The sequence below is a fragment of the Lepidochelys olivacea genome (genome assembly GCF_965140295.1).
Source record: "Lepidochelys olivacea isolate rLepOli2 genome assembly, chromosome: 4".
Lineage (NCBI taxonomy): Eukaryota > Metazoa > Chordata > Testudines > Cheloniidae > Lepidochelys > Lepidochelys olivacea.
This window is the reverse complement of record NC_140414.1, coordinates 123,941,772-123,964,926: the sequence shown is the minus strand read 5'-3', so window position 1 is coordinate 123,964,926 and position 23,155 is coordinate 123,941,772. Positions and strand designations below refer to the sequence as shown.

Genomic DNA, 23,155 nt, shown 5'->3' with positions numbered 1-23,155 from the left:
CCCATATTCTAAGACTTGAGTGTTTCTGCTAATAAACAGAATGGGCCAGATCCACTTCTGTGGTAAATCACTGTAATGCCGTTGAAGTCAATGAGACAAAGATTTAAATGGCGCTACGCTGATATACTCCAGATGAGTATCTGGCCTAAACTGTGCACGGTATTTTGTGTGTATAAAACTCCTGAACGCATTAATGAGTATCTTTTCATCCATGGTTTTTAAAAGTTGCATTTTCTTGGATAAATATTGGTTTTTACAAACATTTTACATTCTATTTTGCCTGTTTGTTGTAGCGGATTCGAGAGCTAGAAGATAAAATAGAACTTCAAAAGCGGCAACTCAAAGAAATAGAGGAAAAGGTAAATGTGCTGAGCAATAGTCATACCTGAGTTTTGTCCTATAATGTGGCCTTCTAATCTCACAGCTTTTGTCCTCAAATGTCAGAGGTATAATTTCTAGGCATGAAAGATCTAAGTTTGGAAACTGCTCATCATTTTTTTAACCCCACTTCCTTTTCAATGTACAGTTTTCTGCAGCTGCTTTCAGGAAGCCCCAGTGCACTGTGAAAGTGCAATGCCATGTGCTGTCACTAGATCTGGATTACCTACATTAACATGTAAACTTTTCTTACTCAGATTTCAAAGAAACTTTAAATTAACAAAGAATTGCCATGCACTTTGGGGTTTGAGTATAAACCTTTTGTGTCATTACATATTGAGAGAAACCCAGGTCAGAATACCCATTGATTACATTTTCAGTAACTGGGTTTTGAAAAAAAAAATCTGACTTACATGGACTAATATATGAATGTCCTTTAATTTAGATTTAAGAAATAGTCAATTACCATAAATATTTTATGGGGAAATTCCGGACACCTGAGCAACCCCCCGCCTCATTGGCTTCAGGGCACATTTAGTCTGAGTGGCTCAGTGAGGCATAAACTTGAATGACTCAGACCACACCTGTTAGGTAGGGAAATTGTCTTATCACCATCATATGGCATTGTAGGCCTGTTTCCAAATGTGAGTGCCCAAAATAAGGAAACCAAATCTATATTTAAGCACTAAAAAAACCTGTATTGTAAAGTGGATATTCAGGTGCCTAACTTTAGGCTCCCAAATTTGAAAACTGGGCCTCGACAGATTGAGGTCCTAATTCTTAAACCAGGTTACTATATGCCCAAGACTTCCACTGAAGTCATACGGTCCTATAGATTCACACCCTAATTGATTTCCCCAAGTTTACAAAAGAAAACTGTGGCAAAGCTGAGAATACAACCAGTTGTCTTTAGTCATAGTCCTATAGCACAAAACTGTTCTTCCTCCTTATTTTATGGATAGCAGAATTTGGCCCTCCGTGGTTCATGCGGCCTATTCTCTCCATATCCAATGCACTATTTAAACTATAAGAACATGTGAATATTAACTTTTTCTAATCTGCACACAGTTATTATTTTGCTACCTCGTTTTTGGCTGTACATCAGATTTAGAAAGGAAGTAGAAGGGTCTGAAAAAAGATGTAAAGTAGGAGGTATTGTGGGGGTGGGGATAGCCCAGATAAAAGAAGTGCACAGATTTACAGGCAGAAAACTAGACAACAGGTTTAAATTTGGCAACACTGGAGTCATCTTAACATCAGGGTAACCTGGGTATGAACAATTGCTCAAATTGTTTTAGACACAGATAGTTAAAGGAGAATGGGAAAGGAGCAGACTTCATATTGTATGGGATGACTGTTGGAGGTAGGATATATTCCTTGCTTAGGAGTAGAGATGTCCCAAATCGATACCCTAGGTTCAAACGCCGCCATGCTTTGAAGAAGTTCATATGGTCTCAGATGACAATCAAAAAGCTTTGTGTCAGTGGGGTTGCCAGACACATGGGGTCTCAGGACTGCAGGCTTCAATGCCTCCTAGTTTCCCTGATTGTAGACAACTAGTTCTGGAGGACTCAGCAGGGAAGATGGAGTGTTGAGGTACTTTAAGCACTGGCTCTCAGTTAAATCACCTGAGAAACCCAGGGCTAAATCACTTGAGGCTTGCTGGGCCAGCTGGACTTGGAGAAGCTAAGTGAGAGTCCCTTTGCCAAACCTCGCTTATCTGACACACCCTATTGGCTGAAACATGGTCAGGTTCCCAGCTCACGGGACATGACACTATTTGGATTACACAAACACACACAATTATGTTACTAGAATTATTAAAGTTGCAAAGACAAGCAAAAGTTAGGAAGCACCAGAATTAAGATAGCATTTGCAACCTTAATTAGGCCCCCTTGTGGGTATTCATTACAATACAGTCTCTAATTACATAATCACAGCTATTTTTCCCACAGAACTCCATCCTCACTCAGTATACAGAATGGACCTGCACTGGTGATGAATCAGGGGTACACAGTAAAGGAGGCTGTTGTCCCTGAGGACTCCTGCCTCATTTGTTTTAGAAAATGGAAGGGGTGTAGTGAATGAGGTGCACTTTAACAGGAAGAGAAAGGATGGTTTCATGTTGAAGGCAGTTGAATGCTGCCTTGGAGAATTGGATTCTATCCCTGCCTCTGCCACAGAGTTCCTGTGTGATGCTGGGCAAGTCATTTAAACCAGACTTTTCAGAGGTGGATACTTAGTGTCTATTCCTCATTTTCTGGGTGCCCAACTTGCAATTCTATGGTTTGATTTGCCAAATGTCAAGTCCCTCCTCTGAAACATGGCGGTGCTAGAGCATTCAAAAGAAAAGTTCTCAAATTTTTACAACATGGACAAAACCATGTATTTTCCCCTACCCTTATTTTTGGCAACCATTTTGGCTGACATTTTCCAAAAAAACCCCATTTTCCCTGAGATAGACAACTGGCATGGAGAACTTCAACTCAAATTATTACAATTTAACAAAATTGCAAGCAACAGAAAACAGGGTCTTATAATGGTAAGTGTTGGAGAACCTTAATAATAGGCAGTGACACCAGTACCACCTGTAATAAAAGGGGCTTTCAGATAAGTAAGGTCTATAAAAATGCATTTGTGCTATATACACAAATCCTTTAGAAAAGCAAACACTTAGCTCTTTTGCAGAGATTAAACTGAGCAGTCAAACGTAGAGGAGTGAGGTGCCACTTTCATTTAGTCATTCATCTGTAGTGGTACCGTGACTCCTCCTTGAATTACCAGGACTCAACCCTGGGTTGGTTTTAACAGGCTGCCTTAAGAGAAAGGATGGGGCCTCCTATCCGTGCCTGGAGTGGTGCTCTTTCTCTCTATTCCTCGCTTTGTTCTTCTCTAGGTGGGCAGGGGATGCTTTTCTCAAGTGGTTTTGATCGCCATTGAAAAGAAAGTATTTGCCAGTAGTTACCAATCAGTGATGTCCGAGACAACATAGTTAACATCTAACCTAAGTACAGAAGTAACACTGTGGTATCTCAGCTATCACTATATTGGACCTATTCCCCCGTGTTGACTTTTCCACAGTATCCACTCCAAGGTCATTCCAAATATTAGAATGAGCTTGATGTTAATATTTAATATGAAGAGATGAATTCTGACAAAAATATATTTTATTAATCCATGGGCACAAAATAATTATAGTTCATGAAACAGATGTAAGAGGGGGAGTGCTATTTTTTAGATGGATGTTGTCAATATTTCCTATGCTGACTCGCCAAGACAGTGAATGAAGGGAAGTATCAAAAGAGGTTACGGAGAAAAAGCTTAACCACATTCACTCCGCAGAATGTTGGTTACAGGTTACATGTATTTATGTTCCATATTGTACTACTATAGCAGGAAATTATCCAACTGAGAGCCATCTTCTTTGGGGGACTTCCCTCTGTCTGGCATAAACTGGCATTGTTACTGCCAGTGATTGCCCACTCTTCCCTACAGAATTATTTTTGTGATCTCCAGCTTCTGTCGCTGGACACTGCTTCTGTGACTACTTTCAGATATAACAGAGGTGGGCAAACTACGGCCCGTGGGCCACATCCGGCCCACGGGACCATCCTGCCCAGTCCCTGAGCTCCTGGCCGGGGAGGCTAGCCCCCAGCCCCTCCCCTGCTGTCCCCTCTCCTCCGTAGTTGTGCCGCATCACGGGCTGCGGGGCTGCGAGCTGCTGCTGCTCTGAGTGGCATTATAAGAGGGTGGGGGGTGGTTGGATGGGGCAGACGTTCTGGGGGGGCAGTTGGGGAAAAGGGGGGGTTGGATAGGGTGTGGGAGTCCGGGGAGCCTATCGGGGGTGGGGGTGTGGATAGGGGTCGGGGCAGTCCGGAGACTGGGAGCAGGGGGTGTTGGATAGGGGGTGGGGTCCCAGAGGGCCTGTCAGGGGGCAGGGGTGTGGATAGGGATTGGGGGGGCAGTCAGGGGGCAGGGGGCAGGGAGCAGGGGGGTTGGATAGGTGTGAGAGTTCCAGGGGGCCTGTCAGGGGGCAGGGGTTTGGATAGGGGTCAGGGAACAGAAAACGGGGATGGGGGGGTTAGATGGGGGTGGGATCCTGGGGGGGCGGTTAGGGGCAGGGGGTGCCGGGAGGGGGCGGTCAGGGGACAAGGAGCGGGGGGGGTTGGATGGGTTGGGGGTTCTGAGGTGGGCAGTCTGGGGGTGGGAAGTGGGTGGAGGCAGATAGGGGGCGGGGGCCAGACTGTCTGGGGGGCACAGCCTTCCCTACCTGGCCCTCCATACAGTTTTGCACCCTGATGTGGCCCTCGGGCCAAAAAGTTTGCCCACCCCTGAGATATAACATTGGTATAGCATTTCTAACGCTCTTTGATGTTTGTGCATGTGTGTGTGCCCTAAGCTGTATTTAGGCTTCTTCCTGTGGGCTACTGACGTACTAAATTCCACATTTGACTGCACCCAGAGAAGGTCAAGCAGCCAGTGAATCACTGAATGGCATCAATTCTGGTTCATTATTCTACTGGAAATGTATCATGTCAGTGAATGCAGTGTGATTTGTGCATGCAGATGACACTGAGCATAATGAATTTGCTGCCAAGTGAAGTGGTACATTTTTGACACAGTAGTAATTTATTCCTGAAGTCTGTGGTTGTGGGTAGGTTTCTTTGTCACTTGACTTTCTGTTTTTGTAATTTAGCATTTTTGCACTTTGGGTTCTTCAGCCAATCTGTCTCCTTCCTTAAGATTATACACAACAATGTTGTGGAATGCCAGCCTGCCTACTCAACAAGGAAGAGACTCCATCAAAATATATATCTAGAGAAAAATACATATCAAAACTTGTTTTGTATTCCATCAGATTATATCTGAGGGGTATTTCCTGTTGAAGATTGCACCCACCTGTTATAATTAATTTATTAAACCTTGGCTTCCATTTATTTGTACCTGAATCAGAAAAGCACTTAGGAACATAATTAACTGTAAGCATGTGCTCAGGTCTCATTGCCTAGACTCATATTCCTTAAATTTAGAGTCCATAATCTTTGGGTGTTACAGTTTGCAAAGTTACCATCAAGTATTGAATTTTACATATTGCTAGTTTTCAGTGTAAGATCAGAAGAAAAATCCCAGAATGCTGTATATACTTTTCACAATCAATTCAACTGGGGCTAACTACTGTAAAATAATGTCACTGAATTCCTTATTACATATCTTACATCTTTTTTCTTTTCTTTTTTCTCATTTTCTTTTGATCTTATTTTATAGTTTTTGTTCCTTTTTTTGTTTTTCTCACTAGCATTCATTGTGTGGCCTTGATGACACGCCTGAGCCAAGAAATGTGGTTGGTATTCTTTATATTTTATGTACTTAATATCTGACTGTTAGATCTTGCTGCATTTTGAGACTCTTCTTTGCAAGGTGATGAAGACCATAGTGAAGAGTGCCGTGAAGAATGCCTACATGAAGAGAAACAATAACAACCAACATATTCAAACCAGGATCATAGAATTGTAGAATATCAGGGTTGGAAGGGACCTCAGGAGGTCATCTAGTCCAACCCCCTGCTCAAAGCAGGACCAATCCCCAACTAAATATTCCAGGCCAGGGCTTTGTCAAGCCTGACCTTAAAAACCTCTAAGGATGGAGATTCCCCCACTTCCCTAGGTAACCCATTCCAGGGCTTTACCACCCTCCTAGTTAAAAAGTTTTTCCTAATAGCCAACCAAACCTCCCCTACTGCAACTTGAGACCATTACTCCTTGTTCTGTCATCTGCTACCACTGAGAACAGTCTAGATCCATCCTCTTTGGAACCCCCTTTCAGGTAATTGAAAGCAGCTATCAAATCCCCCCAGTGTCTAATATGTGGCTCCTAAATTCTGACTTGGGTACCTAAATAAAACAATCTTCAAAGATGCTGAGTACCCACTGCTCCTATTGACTCCAGGGGGGTTGCTGGAACTTAGCACTTCTAAAAACCAGAAAGAAAAGGAGTACTTGTGGCACCTTAGAGACTAACCAATTTATTTGAGCATGAGCCTTTGTGAGCTACAGCTCACTTCATCGGATGCATACCGTGGAAACTGCAGTAGACATTATATACACACAGAGACCATGAAACAATACCCCCTCCCACCCCATTGTCCTGCTGGTAATAGCTTATCTAAAGTGATCATGAAGTTGGGCCATTTCCAGCACAAATCCAGGTTTTCTCACCCTCCGCCCCCCCCCCCCCCACAAACTCACTCTCCTGCTGGTAATAGCCCATCCAAAGTGACCACTCTCTTCACAATGTGTATGATAATCAAGGTGGGTCATTTCCAGCACAAATCCAGGTTCTCTCACTCCCTCACCCCCCTCCAAAAACCACACACACAAACTCACCCTCCTGCTGGTAATAGCTTATCAAAAGTGACCACTCTCCCTACAATGTGCATGATATGGTATGCATCCGATGAAGTGAGCTGTAGCTCACGAAAGCTCATGCTCAAATAAATTGGTTAGTCTCTAAGGTGCCACAAGTACTCTTTTTCTTTTTGCTAAGACAGACTAACCACGGCTGTTACTCTGAAATCTAAAAACCAGGTCACTGTCATTTAAGTGCCTAAGTATGATGCCTAACTCTAAACTCCAGGGATTAAAACTGATGGCCCACAAATTTAAAAAAAGGTCATTTGTTCACTCTTTATCTCCCTTTTCCTCAAACTTTTTTCAGCCTGAAACTAACATTATGCATGCCCTAAATATTTCAACCTTTACATTTTTGCTTAGAGAAGAATCACCTGTGTGCATCTCAGCAAAGCAATATGAAATTTCACCCTGTGCTATAAAGGTTGTAATGCAAATTTACACAGGGCCTGCCTTATACACCTGCACAAGGGAAAGGGGTGCAAGGCAGCTCTTTACTTCTCTGTGTGTTACTTTCATCACCAGTTTGTATGCGAGCGGAGAAAGCGGCCACAGAGCTGCTAGCTCCCTTCCCGTTCAGGTAGCTGGGATGGAGCCAGCAGTAAGCTGAGCATTGGCTCTTTCCCCAACCCCTCCACAATATGCTGGTCAGCAGAGCGGAAACAGTGTGAACGGGAATGTAATTTGTTCCATGTGTAGCTGTAGATGGCTTAGTTTTCCCTTTTTGCAATGGGAAACAGGGCTGACTTGTGACTCCGAAGGAGTCTGATAGATTTTTTGCAAGGCTTCATTATCAAACAGGTGAAAATGTATCTATTAGTAGCATTCTGGAATCCTTATCCATATCCACTGATGATCTCCAAAGATCCTGATGCAGAAATCACATCTTCTGCCCTCTTGCTTATTTTGACTGGTGCTGAGAACCCAGTAATCCCATTAAAGTTAATGGAAACTGTGAGTGCTCAGCACTGCTTGCAATCAAATGACAGGAGGGCAGGTGTTTTTACTACATTTGGCTCTTTTGTGAACTCCACTGATGGAAATTGACTACAGTGGGAGATGGAGATAATCAGCACCTCTCCAGGGCAAACCCTTGATACCCAGACTTTCATATCACTATGCAGAGGAGGAGATAGTATAATGGTCACCCCTGAAATATTACCAACATATTTGATTTATGTTGAGATCTAAGTTTGAACCCATGAACATTCTTCTACATATTGAGGTCACAGGGGCTTTTGTTTATTGACTTTTACAGAATATGAAATTTCAATCTCACTTTGGCTTGTACTCTATTTGGGACTTACTGGCTCCCAGTAAGATCAGTGGTTGTCTCTTCATTGCTGTAAATGGGAGTTGGGGCAGGCCCTTCAATATGTTGAACTGCTATGTGTATTTTACATTTTCCTTGTGCTGTTTATTGATCTTCAATAAAATAATGGTGGGTATTGATGGGCACAATATATTCCAATACTATTTGTTGGTTTGATGCGAGTGAAATAGTCTTGCTGAGATGGTGAAACAAAAGACCAATGAAAAATCAAAGCTGAAGTTGAACACCAGCCACTTTTCCAGTACTGAGCAATGTTATACCTAAGAAAAGGATAATATTCTGTATTTACCATATAGTTTTGTTGTCCAGCTTTTTGCTTGCCTCATTAATTAACTAATTAATCATTGTGGGTGTCCACACATTACCGTGACCTGTGAGTAATACAGCAATAAGGAAGGGGCTAACGCATCTGTGTGGAATCCCTATCATATGGATAAAAGTATATTCCCGTGCTATGACTGGTTGAGACAAAAGTTATTCTTATCCTCTGCCATCGCCCCAGTAAAGTCTTGTGGAGAGGAACTGTTTGGAGCAGTGGAGAGTCTGTTGGGATGTGACTTGCCTCTTTGAGTTGAGTTTTCTCACTCTGAGGAGATTTTAATCTGTTTTGCTAAAAATCAAAAGAAACAGAGCTAATTTGGCTGGTGGTGGGTATGAATGGGGTATAGAATAAAAGCAACCCCCAAATCATTTTCTCTAGCAAAGTTTCATCCGATTTTGTTTAGTCTGGCCTTCGTTGGAGCTAGTCACAAAATGCTGAACAATTTTTTTCAAAAAATTGTGAAAAAATATTACCATTTGAAAATTTAGAAAAAAGCTAGTAATAAACCAGTTTTTTTGTATGAAAAAAAGTCACTAAACATTTTTTTCAATTTTGAACATTAAAAATAAAACGTTGACCAGCTCTAGCTATAGTTCTAGGCCTGGTCTGTCCACAATTTCTGTAGACGTACAATTACGCCAGTTCGGAGGGTTTTTAACTGCTATAGTTGTACTGGTACAATCCCTAGTGTGGATGCAGTCATGGTGGTATAAAGATGCCTTATACCGATATAGCTTATTCCCCTTCCCATGCAGGAATAAGCTATGGAAGCACATGTATAGTAATAGTATTCCATCTGCAGTAGGGAGGTTGTACCACTTTAATTATGTGGTATAGCAATTATGTGGTATAACAGTCAATTATGTGGTATAGCAATACGACTTGTGTGTGTAGAGAAGATCTTAGTCATATTAAGGGAACTGCATTCAGCTAACTTTTAGCTGGAGTCTTGTACCTCATGGTGAAGAGAAGCAGGGACGTTTGGAATCTATTAGTGATGCCAATCTTTCATGTTTTCTGTTGTAAAGACAGGAGGATCTCCACCCTTTAAGAAGTTGTTGTGATGTTTGGGTGCTTGGGATGGGTGCCAACATAAATTTCTAAATAAAGCAGATTTAACTTATAATGTTCTCTTTGTCCTGTAGGATATTAAAAGAGCCTATGGAGTGAACAACTGAATCCATGTGCAAAAACCAGAAAATAATTATTTGAGCAGCTTTAAATTGGAGCATTTTTGTCATGAAACAGTTTGCATAATACTTCAAGCGGCAAGATATTTGAATTAAAATTAGGAATTTTGTAAAGATATAGTTTCAAACTGGAATGATTTGATAATCAGATAAGGACCAGCACACCATGAACACTAAGAAAATCTATACAGAATTTACAAAAAAGAATCAAACACTGGGAAAAAATATCAAGTGCAATTACTGACTGCTTTATGAACTATTATCTACCAAATGGTTTTATTATAATACCATGTCCTTATAATACCATGTCTTTTGTTTCTCCATATTGCATGCTTTCAGCAAAGGTGGTTTGTATTTCACAGAAGAACTACAGAAGCTCCTTTTAAAAATATATATATAAAAGTAAAATGCTGACAGTAAATGCCATAGTAAATATCTGAAGGGGGAAAAACTGTACAAAATTGGAAAAAGAGATTTAGAAACACACTGGTAAAATTTATATTAAATTGTTAGACTCTGAAACCACACAGATAGGAAAAGAGAGGAAATAACTGTTTAGTGAAAGCAACCCAATAGGTGAAGTGGAGTTCTCAGAAATTAGTGGTTGTCTATGAGACATAGAGAGGTAAACATGCAGCAAGAGAAGGAGCTAGACTCATTGGATTAAGTAAAACTGTGGGGAGGATAGGAGTTGCATCAGAGAATCAAATATTTGAATGCCACTTGAAAATTAAAGCAATCACTTAGAAGGATTTCATTGGAAGAATGAATGATCTTGAGATGAAATGGAAGCTCAGGAAAGCACAACATATGACTCTGCAGAGCATACAGTACACCACAGTCAATTATGTCTTAAAGCATGAAGAGGAAATTGACCTAAAATTTCAACATAGGAACAGGCAAGTACAGGAACATGATGGTAAAAGAAATATCTGAAAGGGAATACAAAGAGAAACACAATGGGCTCCTGGGGGAAATAAAGGAAAAGTATAATTACATTAACCACAAAGAAGTAAACATGACACTACCCCCAACCAATAGAGTTAGATAAACACAAATGTTGACATTGACCATTTGAACTAGCAGACAAAATGAAATTACAGATTAAAAATAATCAGATATGGAGAAAGTTGTTAAAGATGGACAGTGATTAGAATGCCAACAGAGATCCTATTGTCAAAGGAAGGATAATAAATTATAGTGCATTATTTCAGATCTGGAAAGACAATATCAAGAAATAGAGGTAGTTCTCATAGTTTCTAGCACTTTAGAGGCAGGATGAAAATGATAATGACAAAAAAAAAACTGAGGGAAAGGTATATGATGGGAGCTGAATACTGGATGTGAAAGAGGACTAGAAGGCTCAGAGTAGGAGGATCCACCTAGTTATTGGTTGGGCTATGAAATAAAAGGAACATAGACTTCAAATAAAGATATCAGTCAGGATTAGCTGCCAAAGAAATGTTGGGACTCCAAGAGGCTAACTCACTGTTATGCAAGAAAAACTGGTTTATGTGGGGAGGTAAACAGAAGGAAGATGATTTGTTCTAATGACAAAAAGCACAATTGAATTTATATAGAATCAAGCAAGTCAAAGGCATGATCCAATAGGCTGGAAAATTCTGAACCCCTACAGAGTGCATGAATCAAATAGAAAATGGAGTGTTTAGAGAACTTGTCCTTTTAAACAATAGAGACATTTCATATCTAATTAAAGACTTCAGCAGTGCAGTGATGGAACTTGGAACGAAGACATCTTCACTGCAAAAAAGAAGTGTAGGCATTAAAAAGGAAGGACATAACTTGAGACTGTTGAAGAAAGCCAATACCTAAAGCAGGTGATGGGAAAGAAGCAAGGAGAGCACAACTGAAAAGTGCATTCACATAGAAAAGAAACCGAAACTCTGCTTGTTTATCACCAATTTGGAAATAAAACTAAAAGCACAAGAACAAAACTGTCACTCAGCATTTGGTTCAGCAGTAAGTGCTCTGGAAGGACAGGAGATGGTCTCATTGCAAAGCAGCAAAAGTATGGAACAGGTTTGTTTTTGTACCTTTTAATTCTTGTGTTTGAATTGATGTGTTATATTTTGCAGCAATGGAATCTGCTGATACAGGTGGAATTTTCCTTATAGAGTTTGTGGCATTTTGTCTTGTCTTTTTGCTGGGCTGATGGGATTCATGGTTTTTGAAGTCTGGGATTTTTACTTTCACCTTACTAACCTTTCATAATTGGTATCTCTTGTAGGAATGAGAGTAACCATCACTTGTTAACTGATTGTATTAAACCCTGTGCAAAATATATTGGGCCTCCTTGACACAAGTTTTACATCAATGTAGACATCTGATTCTCTCCCTCCCCATTCAAATATGCGAAGGCAAGAATGCATTGCATTCTCCGTGATCAGGTGTGAAGCACATGGGTTGGAAGCTGGTAATTCTACAGTTACCTGTACTGTAATTGTCCTGCAGATAAAAACCTTAAACCACACTTAGCACCCTTGCGAGGTGCTGCATGGCCTCAGTTTGCAGGATAGATCTAAAGTGAGGACATGCAATGCACATACACTAAATTCATGTTAAAAAAATTAGAGGGGGAAAAAAGAACACACATCTAATGTATTCACAAAGCATATCAATGGGATGGGGTACACCTAGAATCTATTAAACCTATTTCTAGTAGACACAGAAATCCAGGTTAGGTTAATCCTCCTCATTCGCAGTGTAATTAACGAAGGGAAGTCCTTTGTCTGTCAGATACTTATACAGAGTTGGTAATACTTTTGAAATATGAGCCTTGCACTGAAGTTTGTTCCTATTATGCAATGGAGCTGTCTGGATTTTTATGATCAATAGGTTGTGTAAATTGCACACATAGTTGTATGTTCAAAATTCATGGAGTTAATGTGATCTAAAAATACCAAGTTATATTAATGGCTGTAATGTATCACCCTCTGGACCTATCCAACAAAGCATTTAAGCATGTGCTTCATTTTAATTACAAAAGTAGTCCCATTGAAGCTAATAGAACCACTCGGGTGCTTAAAGTTCAAGGAGTTGCTTACGTTCTTTGCTGAATTGGGTCCGGAGCACTCAGCACTTTACAGGATCAAGTCACGAATGTACTAGAAGCTTAGTGGTGCTTAGTTCTAGTTCTAGACAGTTCATGATGCTATTTCTATTTAAATATGTTGCATCAGATTTCATTATATTCATATTGATGAATAGAAATTCATTTATTAGCCAGGACATCTAATGGAATTGTGTGGATGGAAACAAATGCAGATGTTTAAATTGATGCTTATATCATGGCCAGTCCATCCTCGCCTCTTATATCTGTAGGATACTTTTCACAATACATGATACACTGTACTAGGAACTTTTTACTCATTGTTTTCATGTTGGCATTTGAGCTACATATTATGGCAGGACACTAAGGGAAAAAAATTAAAAGGCCCTTAATTATTTATGCATATAAAATCACTAGTGTGCATAGGTCCATTATCAGCATTTATTATATGTTTCTATTATATGTCCATTATCAGTTACACCCATGCAAACTTATGGAATGCAATGGAGTTGCACAGATATCACTTATAGGCCTATGCTGAAGATTAAATGTGTAAATTAGGATGTAATAGGGTCTGAAGAACTTTTAGCAATGTTGTTGATGACGATGAAGTAAAAAATGCAGCTTGACTTTCAAAACCCAGGTTGGCTTTGCAGGGCTGGCAGTTAGGAAAAAACAACAATATCCTTTTACTACAAACCTGGCAAATTTCAGCAGGAAATCATTATGAGTAGAGTGACCATATTTCCCTATGCTGAATACGGGACACCTGGTAAAATTACTCATATTCAAGCGAGTCCAACGGCAATCAATCAGAACTATGCAGTACAAACGTTCAGATTAACATCAAGTTGACTGAGCCCCTGTTAAAAAGAAATCCTGCGTAGCTGGATTCTTTTTATTTACTTTCTTATCTTTAAGGCTTTAGGGTTTACACAGGGAGGGGTGATGCACACCCACTCCTGTAAGCCTCTCTTACACAGGGAGCGTGACTGACCAACCCAACTCTCCCTGCCCGGTGATCTCCACCCTCCATGCCTGGCTGGGCCCCTGGAATGGACCCGTACCTGGTGCTATGTCTTCCCGAAGTAACATGGGGGACACACAGGGTCACATGCCCACCTCCCCAGATTTCTGCCAGGGTTCACACCAGAATGTGGCCAACAGCAGCCTTTTGGCACTGTGCGGGAGGGAAGGGATAGGAGCTGCTTTCAGCCACAGGGCAGGAGGACGGGGAAGGGATGACCTGGTCTGTGCCTTTGCAGAGCTCATCTCTCACCCCTGCTCTCCAGTAGCTGGAAGCAGATTGTCCCTTCCTGCCTGCACAGTGTCGAAAGGCAGCTAACACCTCCAGGCTGCTGTTGACCAGCGACATAACCCAGCTGCCTTCTGTCCCTCGGCTACAGCACGGGCAGGAAGGGGTTAAGCCCTAAGGATGCATTGTGCACCAGGGCCCAGGAAACCTGACTACAGGGGCTTCAGTGAACCCAGCCAGAGAGGTGGCTCAGCAGAGGAAGGTGCCTAGGGGAGGGACAGGTGAAGAGGGAGCTAAGCCTCTGCCCGGGGGAGCTGCAGTGGAGCCTGCAGGGCCAGGGTGTGAACAGGCTTCAAATTGCTTCCCTTCTTGCCCCCGCCACTCCAGGGCTTAGCTGAGGGGTGGAGAGGCTTCCCCCTGCCGGTGCTGTGCAGGGCTTTGGCACGTGCAGGGCTTGGCTCCTCCTGGCTACTGCTCCGGGCCAGACAGTCTTGGGCTTTCCCAGGGAACTGGCCCAGCCAGAGGCCCTGGGGGGAAGGAAGGAGCCTGCTGGCCAGGCTATTGCTGAGCTGAGCACTCTGAACAGGGTCTGGTTCTCTGCACAGCACTGGGAGTGGGACGCACCCGCTGGGGGTGGGGAGGATATGGAGGAGCAGTGGGGCTGGAGGGGAGGGGTGAAGGGGCAAAGCAGGGAGAGGACAGCGAGAGGGGGAGCATGTAAAGGGACGATGGGTGGACAGCAGAGGCGACACATAACCGGACGCTACCTGGCGCCTGCCCGCACTCACCGGCTGCCATAGCTTGCAGCATGCAGTCAGTGCTAGCCGGAAATGGGACAGGGGGGCAGAGCCCTGCTGGCCGAGAGACAGCACACAGTGGGGACTGTGCTGATGCACCAGCAGGAGGAGTAGTTGACCCTGCACACTGCAACTTCTCTCCCCCCCCGCTACTAGCCTTGCACACCCACCCCCATTGCTGGTGGGCGGGTGGCTAACAAGTAGGGATCTGGCCAGCAGCAGGACCCGCCAGTACTGATGAGGGGGAGACAGAAAATATGGGACAATTTGCCTGTTTGTAAGAAAAAGTCAGGACACCTGCAGGAAGGCTGAAACAGAGGACCGTCCCTTTAAAAACGGGACATCTGGTCACTCTAATTATGAGGCGGTAAACATGGAAACCCATGGTGCAAATTTTAACATTTTTCAGAGTGGAACCACACTTTGAGCAATATATAAACTATTTGTCTTTGTAGAGTAAAGTCCTGATCCTGCTTGTTACAATGTGTGAGGGAACCCCTGTGCCTGCATGGAGCCCCACTGAAATTAGCAGGGTTCTGTGAGGGTGCAGGAACAAACACATTCTACTTGCAGGACTTGGACCTAGGTTTAGAATGCAAGCTCTCTTTAGACTGCAAACTCTTCAGGGCAGGGGCCTTCTCTTTGTTGTATGCTTGTACAATGTCTAGCACATTAACACTCTGGCTTCTCGGCAGTACGACTATACAATACAAATAAATAATAATTAATATATTTTCCAAATGATATACTTGAAATGTGGAGATAAAATCCTGTTAATAAGTAATGGAATTTTTATGTGTATCTTCTCATACCATCTTGAAACCATTCTTCTGTAGGCTTTTAGCTGCAAGCAAGACTTTCTTGTTTTCCTTCTGTTGCAGAGGAGACTTTTTAACGTTACGAGAGGTCTGTATGACAGAAGACTTTAGCCAATATTTCTCAGGTTGTGCGCGAGTCGCTTTATCTCTGTTGTAACATTTTGTGTTCAGAAAATACTTTGGGACATAATTCTATAAAAGACCAAAGCAGAAATACATTTTCACCCTGACACTTTTAACTATCAATTAAAGATTCTGAATGTTTCTCATAAATATTCATAGTTTGCCTTTTGAACCAGTAAATGCCTCTTCTGCTTACTTTCTGTTTTTCTGCATTCAGACAATCCAAAGAATGACACAGTTGTGCTAGGAGTGGAAGAGCTATTGTAAACCCGTAAATGTACTTCATATTGTTATCTTCCTCTGTGTTTACCAGGAAATTACGTCCACTTCAGTCTCAGGTGTGATGCATAATTCCTCCATGAATTTGACTCATAATGTCTTGTCTGGAGTTCTCTTTTGCTGCAAACTGAGACTTCCTTCATACATTTTGAATGACTTTTGGGTGAATGAAATGTATGCGGTTCTCTCATGAATAATAAATGTGTTCATTATCAACAAAAGACGTTCATCCGAGCACCATAGAAGTTAAGGCGAGCATTTAAACATCTTCTGAAAAAAGGAAACATTCAGATTGCATTCATGTGGTGAAACTTAAACAATATATATTTGTACTCATGGAGCCTTCATCTGAAAGAGGACAAGAATTTTGTTATTGTGTTAAAGCACCAGTAATGAAGGATTTGATGTTCTGAATCTTAATGTTAAAATTGATACTTCCTGGATTTTCCAGGATTTAGAAGATGTGCAAGGGAGTCTGAAGGGGCAGTAAACAGTGCTGAAGTGGAGATGTTGAATCTCAGAATAAAACAGCTGGAAAAGTCAGAGCAAAAACTGAAAGACATTTTAGAGGACTACACAAAGTCAAATTCTGCACTAGGAAACAGGTAAATGCATGTTTTGTATTATAGACTTTTAAAGTATGTAAAATATGTGCTTTTTCTATTGGATGTCATAATATAGTTTAACAGTTCTAGAACGAATAAAAACGTGGATTCCAGATTGACTGAATTATCAGATTATAATTATAATGATCAAAGTCTATCATTTTATTACATAAGTCACACATTTAAGACCACTGGACTGATTTGAATATCCTGGTAACATAGTTTATATTTCTTCTTCTTTTTAAAGTGAAAAGTTTATTTGAAATCAAAAAATGGTTGATGTCAGCTATGTGTACATTTGTAATTATGCTTTGTATTGTCAAACAAAATCAGCGTTTCAGAAAGCTAGGTATAATTTAGTCTGCTGGTCCTACGTAACAGTATTGCTCAAACTAATGACTCCATTAAGCATCAGTTGCCCTGGGTGACTGTTTCTTGATGCATGGCAATAGTGCTATTCAAAGCAAAGCTAGATGAGATAGAAGATATATGGGTAGGTTCAAAAGGACGTTCAAAGATAATTGTCGGCATCAGTATCTTTTATTTGTTTATTACCAAGGGTCTCAGTCTGCACAGAGTGCACACCAATAAAGACAGCCTGAAGATCTTGCAGGATGCACAGAGAAATCTAGAGGAGGGAAGGACTTTCTGAGGTTGTTTGTTTGAGAAGTGAGTGTATAATTATTTTAAACATATGCTTTGGAAAGGGCTCTTCACACATAGGAAACTGTATGGTAAAATGTATGGAGATGGGATTGACAAAAGGAGAGGAATGGGGCGTCATTGTGGGGGGCCATAACGAGGAGATAAGGCCTAAGGTAGGACACAGGCTGGCGGAAGATGAGGCGGGTATCAGAAAGGCTGGAGAAAAGGAGGTTGTGCTATTTAAGACAGGAGATGATCAGAGACTAGAAAAGCATTTTTGCCCATAAAACAGAAGATGATTTGGGTTTTAGAAGTGTTTAGAATGTGGAGAAGATTTGGATATGTCCTGGGTGAGAGGGAGGAGTCTAAGCTGGCTCCCATGTTGTGAGCCTAGGCTACAGAGAGGTTACTAACAAGGAAAGGAACATATTTGGTGCTAAATCTCAGCTTTATTGCCAAAAGCCAAAGCAGATGGGTATAAGTCATAGCAAGCTTTAATTTCCAGTATGAAAGATACCTTACAAGAGATGTTACAGGGCAGTATGTCTTGCATTAAGCCAGCATAACTCATGGTGCGGTACTTCCTACTGGTTCTCTAAACAGGAGGAATATATGACGTTACTGTTGCTGATGGTAACATTTACATTCACCAGTCATGGGGCTAGCAGAATCCTGTTGTCAGATAACCATGTCTCTTTTGGCTACAAAGTATGCCCATTTATAGTAGGTGTCCACTTTGTATGCCACAACAGGCTGCCATAAACCACTAATCAAATGCTTCTGTTTGCTTATGGATTTCAAACTGCAAGTATCCTTTCCTCCTTGTGCACCTCTGCATCCCAGAGAAAGATTGCAATGTAGACATTTACAATTAAGTAGAGCCCGTAAAGGCCTTTGAGAGTTTCCAGTGAAATTTGCTACATGCATGCAAACACTATTTGTAATTATAATGCTGGAACCACTGTTAATTAGTTATCAATGATCAGTTATTAATTTTCAATTCTCAGTGATGTAGTGTTAATTACTATTATTGTTGAGAGAGAAAAGAGTGTAACTGGAGAATTGATGATAGATTATTTCTCTGGAAACAATATTGTGATGTATTGATTCAGAAGCAATCCTATCTTTCAATAATGTAGAGCAAAGGAGCTGGAGCTGTCACAGAAGAAACTTTTCGAAACAGTTGACCAACTGAATGCAAAGCTACAGCAGGTAGAAAATGCAAACCTACGTGTTAAAGGGAAGCTCCGAAACCTTCAGGTGGAACTGACAGATTTGGTAAGTTGGATATTGTTTAAATGAAATGCTTTTGCTTATCTCTATGTGGATGACTCACAAATCAATCTCTCTACCACTAAACTGTCTCCTTCCATCGGTTCTCGCATCTCAGCCTGTCTGGCTGACATGTCTTCAAAAACTTGTCATCTTAAACTGGATCAGAGCTCCTTCCACTTCCCCACTTTTCTGTCACTGCTGACAACACCACCATTCTCCCATCACTTATGTCTACAATCTCTAGGGTACTTTTGATTCCTCCTTTTCCCTTGCCCCAGATGTCCAGGCCAACATCTTCATTCTCCACAAATCAGTCCCGCTCTTTCCAGCCCCATAGCTAAATCTCATTATATCAGCTCCTTACATCCAGGACTGCTGTACAGTAGTCTGAGATAGAGTTGGGTGAGTAATAGATTGAGTCATTCTTTCTCTCTTTGGCCCAAAGAATATTTAAGTAGTTACACAAAGTGAACAGCTTCAGCAGGAGAGATTGAGAAAGCCCATCCCAGAAGAGCCTTGCGGTTAGGGTGCTCACTAGGAAGGGGGAAAATCTGAGTTCAAGTCCATGATCCAGAGTGGGGGATTCAAACCGGGGTCTCCCACATCTCAGGCAAGTAACCTAACCACTGGTTTGAAGGTTATAAAGAGACACAGATGGATGTCTCAACTACCACAACAGCCTCTTTTTCAGCCTGCCAATCATATGCATTGTCTTCCTTCAGGCCGAACAAAATGCAGCTGCTACACTCGTCATCCTTACCCATGACTCCCCGCTCTATACCCCTCCACTGGCTGCCCTATTACATCCAATTTAAGATTCCTGTCTCCACCTTCAAAGTTCTACTTAACTCTGCTTCACCCTACTTATCCTTTGTCAGTACTCTCCCAGCCGTGTCTGACTTCTATTCAGCATCTCACATAGTCACCTCCCTGCCTACTTCCATGTGGCTTTCTACACATGGTTTGGCCTCCCTATGATCATCTGCAAAGCCCTTGCCCTGTCCACATGTAAGTCCCTCTTCTTCCTTAAAGTGAAACAAATGGATATATATATATAATTTGCCTATTGTTGTTTTCATTCCCTTCCCCTTCTAATGTCTGTCTACTTGTCTGTCCTTAGACTGTCAGTTCTGTGGAACATGGTGGACCATACCTGAGTGTTTGAAAAATGCCTAGCACATAGCAGGTGCTATTGCAAATAAATATAGAAATAATCTATTGGGATTTTTTTAAAAAATATGCTTATCAGTAGACTTATTTTTTTCTCCTTAAATAAACACCCTGCTTTGGTTCATAGCTCATCTGATGAGTTCCTTGAATAGAGGAGCAATGAAAATTCTCTAACCAAACAGCACATATCCATCGAAGCTAAGCCAACTTGATGTAGTGTAGTTCACAGTATTGCAGCTTTTACTGGTTTATTTTCCATGGGTATATTTCCTTTTCATCAGTAGTTACAACTGCAAAATTTTCGTTTGAATCTCATTAATGTAGCAAAAGGCAGTGTAGTATAGTATACCTGTAGTCGTCGGCAGCTATCCCTCGATACAAGGATGATGTCTGCTGGGGGGAAAAGGTCACTGATGAGACTTAAGATGGCTGAGGAGTCCAATCCGTGCTCTACAGGTTTTTCCACATCTATAACAGGTGGTTGCTTGGAGAGAGCACAACGTCTGGCTGGGATGCTGTTTACTTTCCTTCCTTCTCTGCCATTTCTCAGCCTCTTGAGTAAAGCAATTCTCTTTAAACTGGGCTCAGGCTTCATGTAAGATGCAACACAATTGCAGTCTATTGCCATCCAGCTCTTCCCAATTCGTGGGATCAATGCCACCCTTCTTAAGATATAGTTTCAGGGTGTCCTTGTAGTGTTTCCTCTGTCTCCCATGAGTCCTCTTACCATGACTAAGTTGAGAAAAGAGGACTTGCTTCAGAAGATGAGCGTCAGCCTGCACACAATGGCCAGCCCAGAAAAATTGATGTTTCATAATCTTTGCCTCAACACTGGTGATATTAGCTAGAGAGAACGCTGGCATTCGTGCGATGATCTTCCCATCTGATACAGAGAATCTTCCTAAGGCAGTGCTGATGGTACCACTCCAGACATTTAAAATGGCTTCAGTATGTCACCCATGTCTCACACCCATAAAGAGAAGTGACGATGATTACTGCATTGTAGACCAGGATCTTAGTTCCCATCCGCATATCTCTGTCAATAAAGACATGATGAAGCAACCTTTTGAAGGATGTGCTGGCACAGTGGATCCATGTTTGATCTCCACATCAAGATTGGCTGTCTGGGAACCAAGGGAAATGCTCAACATTTTCCAGGAGTTCACCACCGATGACAAATTGTGGGAGAATGGGAAGCAACTTGTGCTGGGGCAGGCTGGGTGGAGCATCTTAGTCTTCCCAATATTGAGGAAAAACCCCAGGCTATGATAAGCGCCAGGCTATGATAAGCCCTGGAGAAAAGATCTAGGCTGGACTGCAAGTAAAATGCATGGGTAGATTGTTGCATGACAGATCCAAGAGAAATGTGGTGAACAACATCAGCCATTGTTTATGGCATTTTTTGACCTAACTAAGGCCTTTGATTACATCAATCGTGAGGTATTATGGAAGGTGCTGTCTTGGTTCAGTTGTCCATTAAGTTCATTTGCATTCTCAGGCTACTTCATGATGGGATGACCGCCACTGTCCTTTGTAATGGGTTGGAGGCAGCGCCGTTCACCATCTGTGCTGATGTTAAGCAGGACTGTGTTATTGACCCAACCCTTTTTTCCATCTATCTTGCTGTGATCTTGATTCTTATCTGTGACCACCTTTCTTCCAGAATTGGGATTGAGTATTGCATGGATGGCCAGCTCTTCAACCTGTGGCATCTTCATTCTAAAACTAAGGTCACCAGGACTGTTATTACCGACCTTCAGTATGCTGACGACTGTGCTATCCTTGCGCACACCGAGGCACACTTGTAATACCGCTGGAATGTCTCAGTATTGCTTCACATCACTTCTCAACTCCTTTTCCCATTTACCTGGGGTTAGAGGTGCCCATGATTCTTTGACGCTTCTGGTCCATGGAACAAGTTCATACGAATTGGAGTTCCAGTCCTTTTCTCTTCAGACTTCTCTTGACAGAGTCTTTCCATCACATCCTCAGTTTTCCACATCCTTTCTTGTTGTCCTCTTCCTCCCATGCTTTCTTTGCTGACCGTTCTTCTCCCATTCTTATCACATGTCAAATGTGTGCTCTCCAGGCTATCACTGAGGGTCCCAAGTTCATCTTCCCCATAATTTCTTTCTTTTTCACTCTGTCTGCCCGCCCCTCACCTGCCATTCTTCTTAGTATATTATTTTCTATTAGCTGTATCTTCTTTTCTTCCATCTCTGTAAGACCTTCCATATAGCAGGCAGTGACAAACATTCACAGCATACGCTTTTCCTTTCAGTTTATTACTTAATTTCCAGCCAAATAATACTCCTGCCACCATTTTCACTTCCATCCATTCACATTAGATTCTTCTCTTCAATTCTCCAACTGTCCATCTGATGGCACTAAGTGTACTTCCCAAGTACATAACTTATTTTTTTTCTGATTCAGCTTCTCTCCTGATACTTCAATCAACAGCTCTTCTTCAACCTTCCCTGCTTACATAATTGGACTTTATTTTTCCCCCTGCAATATGTCACCATATGGGATTTTTTTTTCCAAACCATGCAAGCACCACTGAAAAAACCCATTAAGCCTACACCACTCAACCCCCCTCTCTCCTTCTGCATTTCTTTTGTCAAATTTACCTACCACTGCTTCTTCTGGGCTCCTTTCACTAACAAGACAGATTAAATCACCATCAACCACTAACAAGGTGTGACTCTCAACCCTAACCACCAGCTCTGCCAGCTCATTTCTGAAGCTCCTCTTCTCTTCCATAGGTCCACCTTGTTCTGAAACATATGCTGACATCACCTATCTAACCCTATTCTCTGTCCTCAACCATATGACTATCAATTGGTCTTCTCTTCTTTCTACCCTTGTGCAATCGCTGGGATCATGACAATAGCAACCCCTTTCGTTTCTTTTTTTCCTCCAGACCAAAAATTTTTAAATTCATCTTTCAATATTTTACTTTTGCCTCCACACCACATAGTTTCATGCAGACACAGTATATGGATTTTCCTTCTAGCCATTGTCCCAACCACATATCCTGACCCACCCATAACTAAATCTACATTCCAGGTCCTGGCCAATTTGTCACCATTACTTGGAAGATGGAGAATCAGTTACCCCAGACAAGGTAGCATGTTTTAAACAACCCACTCCACCCGAATTGAGAACCATTTCCTATTCTGAGGGCAAAAGCTGCTCTATCCTAATTGCTCCTTTGCTTAGTTAGCCATTGGCATTTTTATAGGGTTCATTGCTTATACTGGTGAATACTTGGTCTCCAAAACTGTATTTGCCACTCAATGAGTGCTCGCACTCTCTACCAAGTGGTGGTTACGGTTGGGGTTTTCCCTTCATTGGAGCTGAGACCATAGTAGCATTATTCAAAATCCTCCATATACTTTTAGGGTGTCTCAGTATAACAGATAATATTAAATTCAGTAATTTCTCAATCAACCTGTTTAAAACTAGAATATATTTTTCAGAATTTG

At 41.7% G+C, this 23,155-nt stretch overlaps 2 protein-coding genes across 2 annotated transcripts in view; both read left to right on the top strand.

The window, feature by feature from the left end:
• The window catches only part of JAKMIP1 (janus kinase and microtubule interacting protein 1), a 262,665-nt gene extending 253,009 nt beyond the window's left edge, over positions 1 to 9,656 (top strand). The window contains exons 21-23 of the mRNA XM_084626863.1: positions 294 to 359; positions 5,675 to 5,719; positions 9,586 to 9,656. Coding sequence (XP_084482989.1) covers positions 294 to 359; positions 5,675 to 5,719; positions 9,586 to 9,618 — 144 coding nt within the window. The 3' untranslated portion in view covers positions 9,619 to 9,656. The remainder of the gene's footprint in view (positions 1 to 293; positions 360 to 5,674; positions 5,720 to 9,585) is intronic.
• Positions 9,657 to 10,109: 453 nt separating this feature from the next.
• LOC311519166 (uncharacterized protein C4orf50 homolog) overlaps positions 10,110 to 23,155 on the top strand; it is an 87,750-nt gene continuing 74,704 nt past the window's right edge. Inside the window, exons 1-3 of the mRNA XM_084625447.1 lie at positions 10,110 to 11,670; positions 16,424 to 16,577; positions 18,362 to 18,500. Coding sequence (XP_084481573.1) covers positions 16,480 to 16,577; positions 18,362 to 18,500 — 237 coding nt within the window. The 5' untranslated portion in view covers positions 10,110 to 11,670; positions 16,424 to 16,479. The remainder of the gene's footprint in view (positions 11,671 to 16,423; positions 16,578 to 18,361; positions 18,501 to 23,155) is intronic.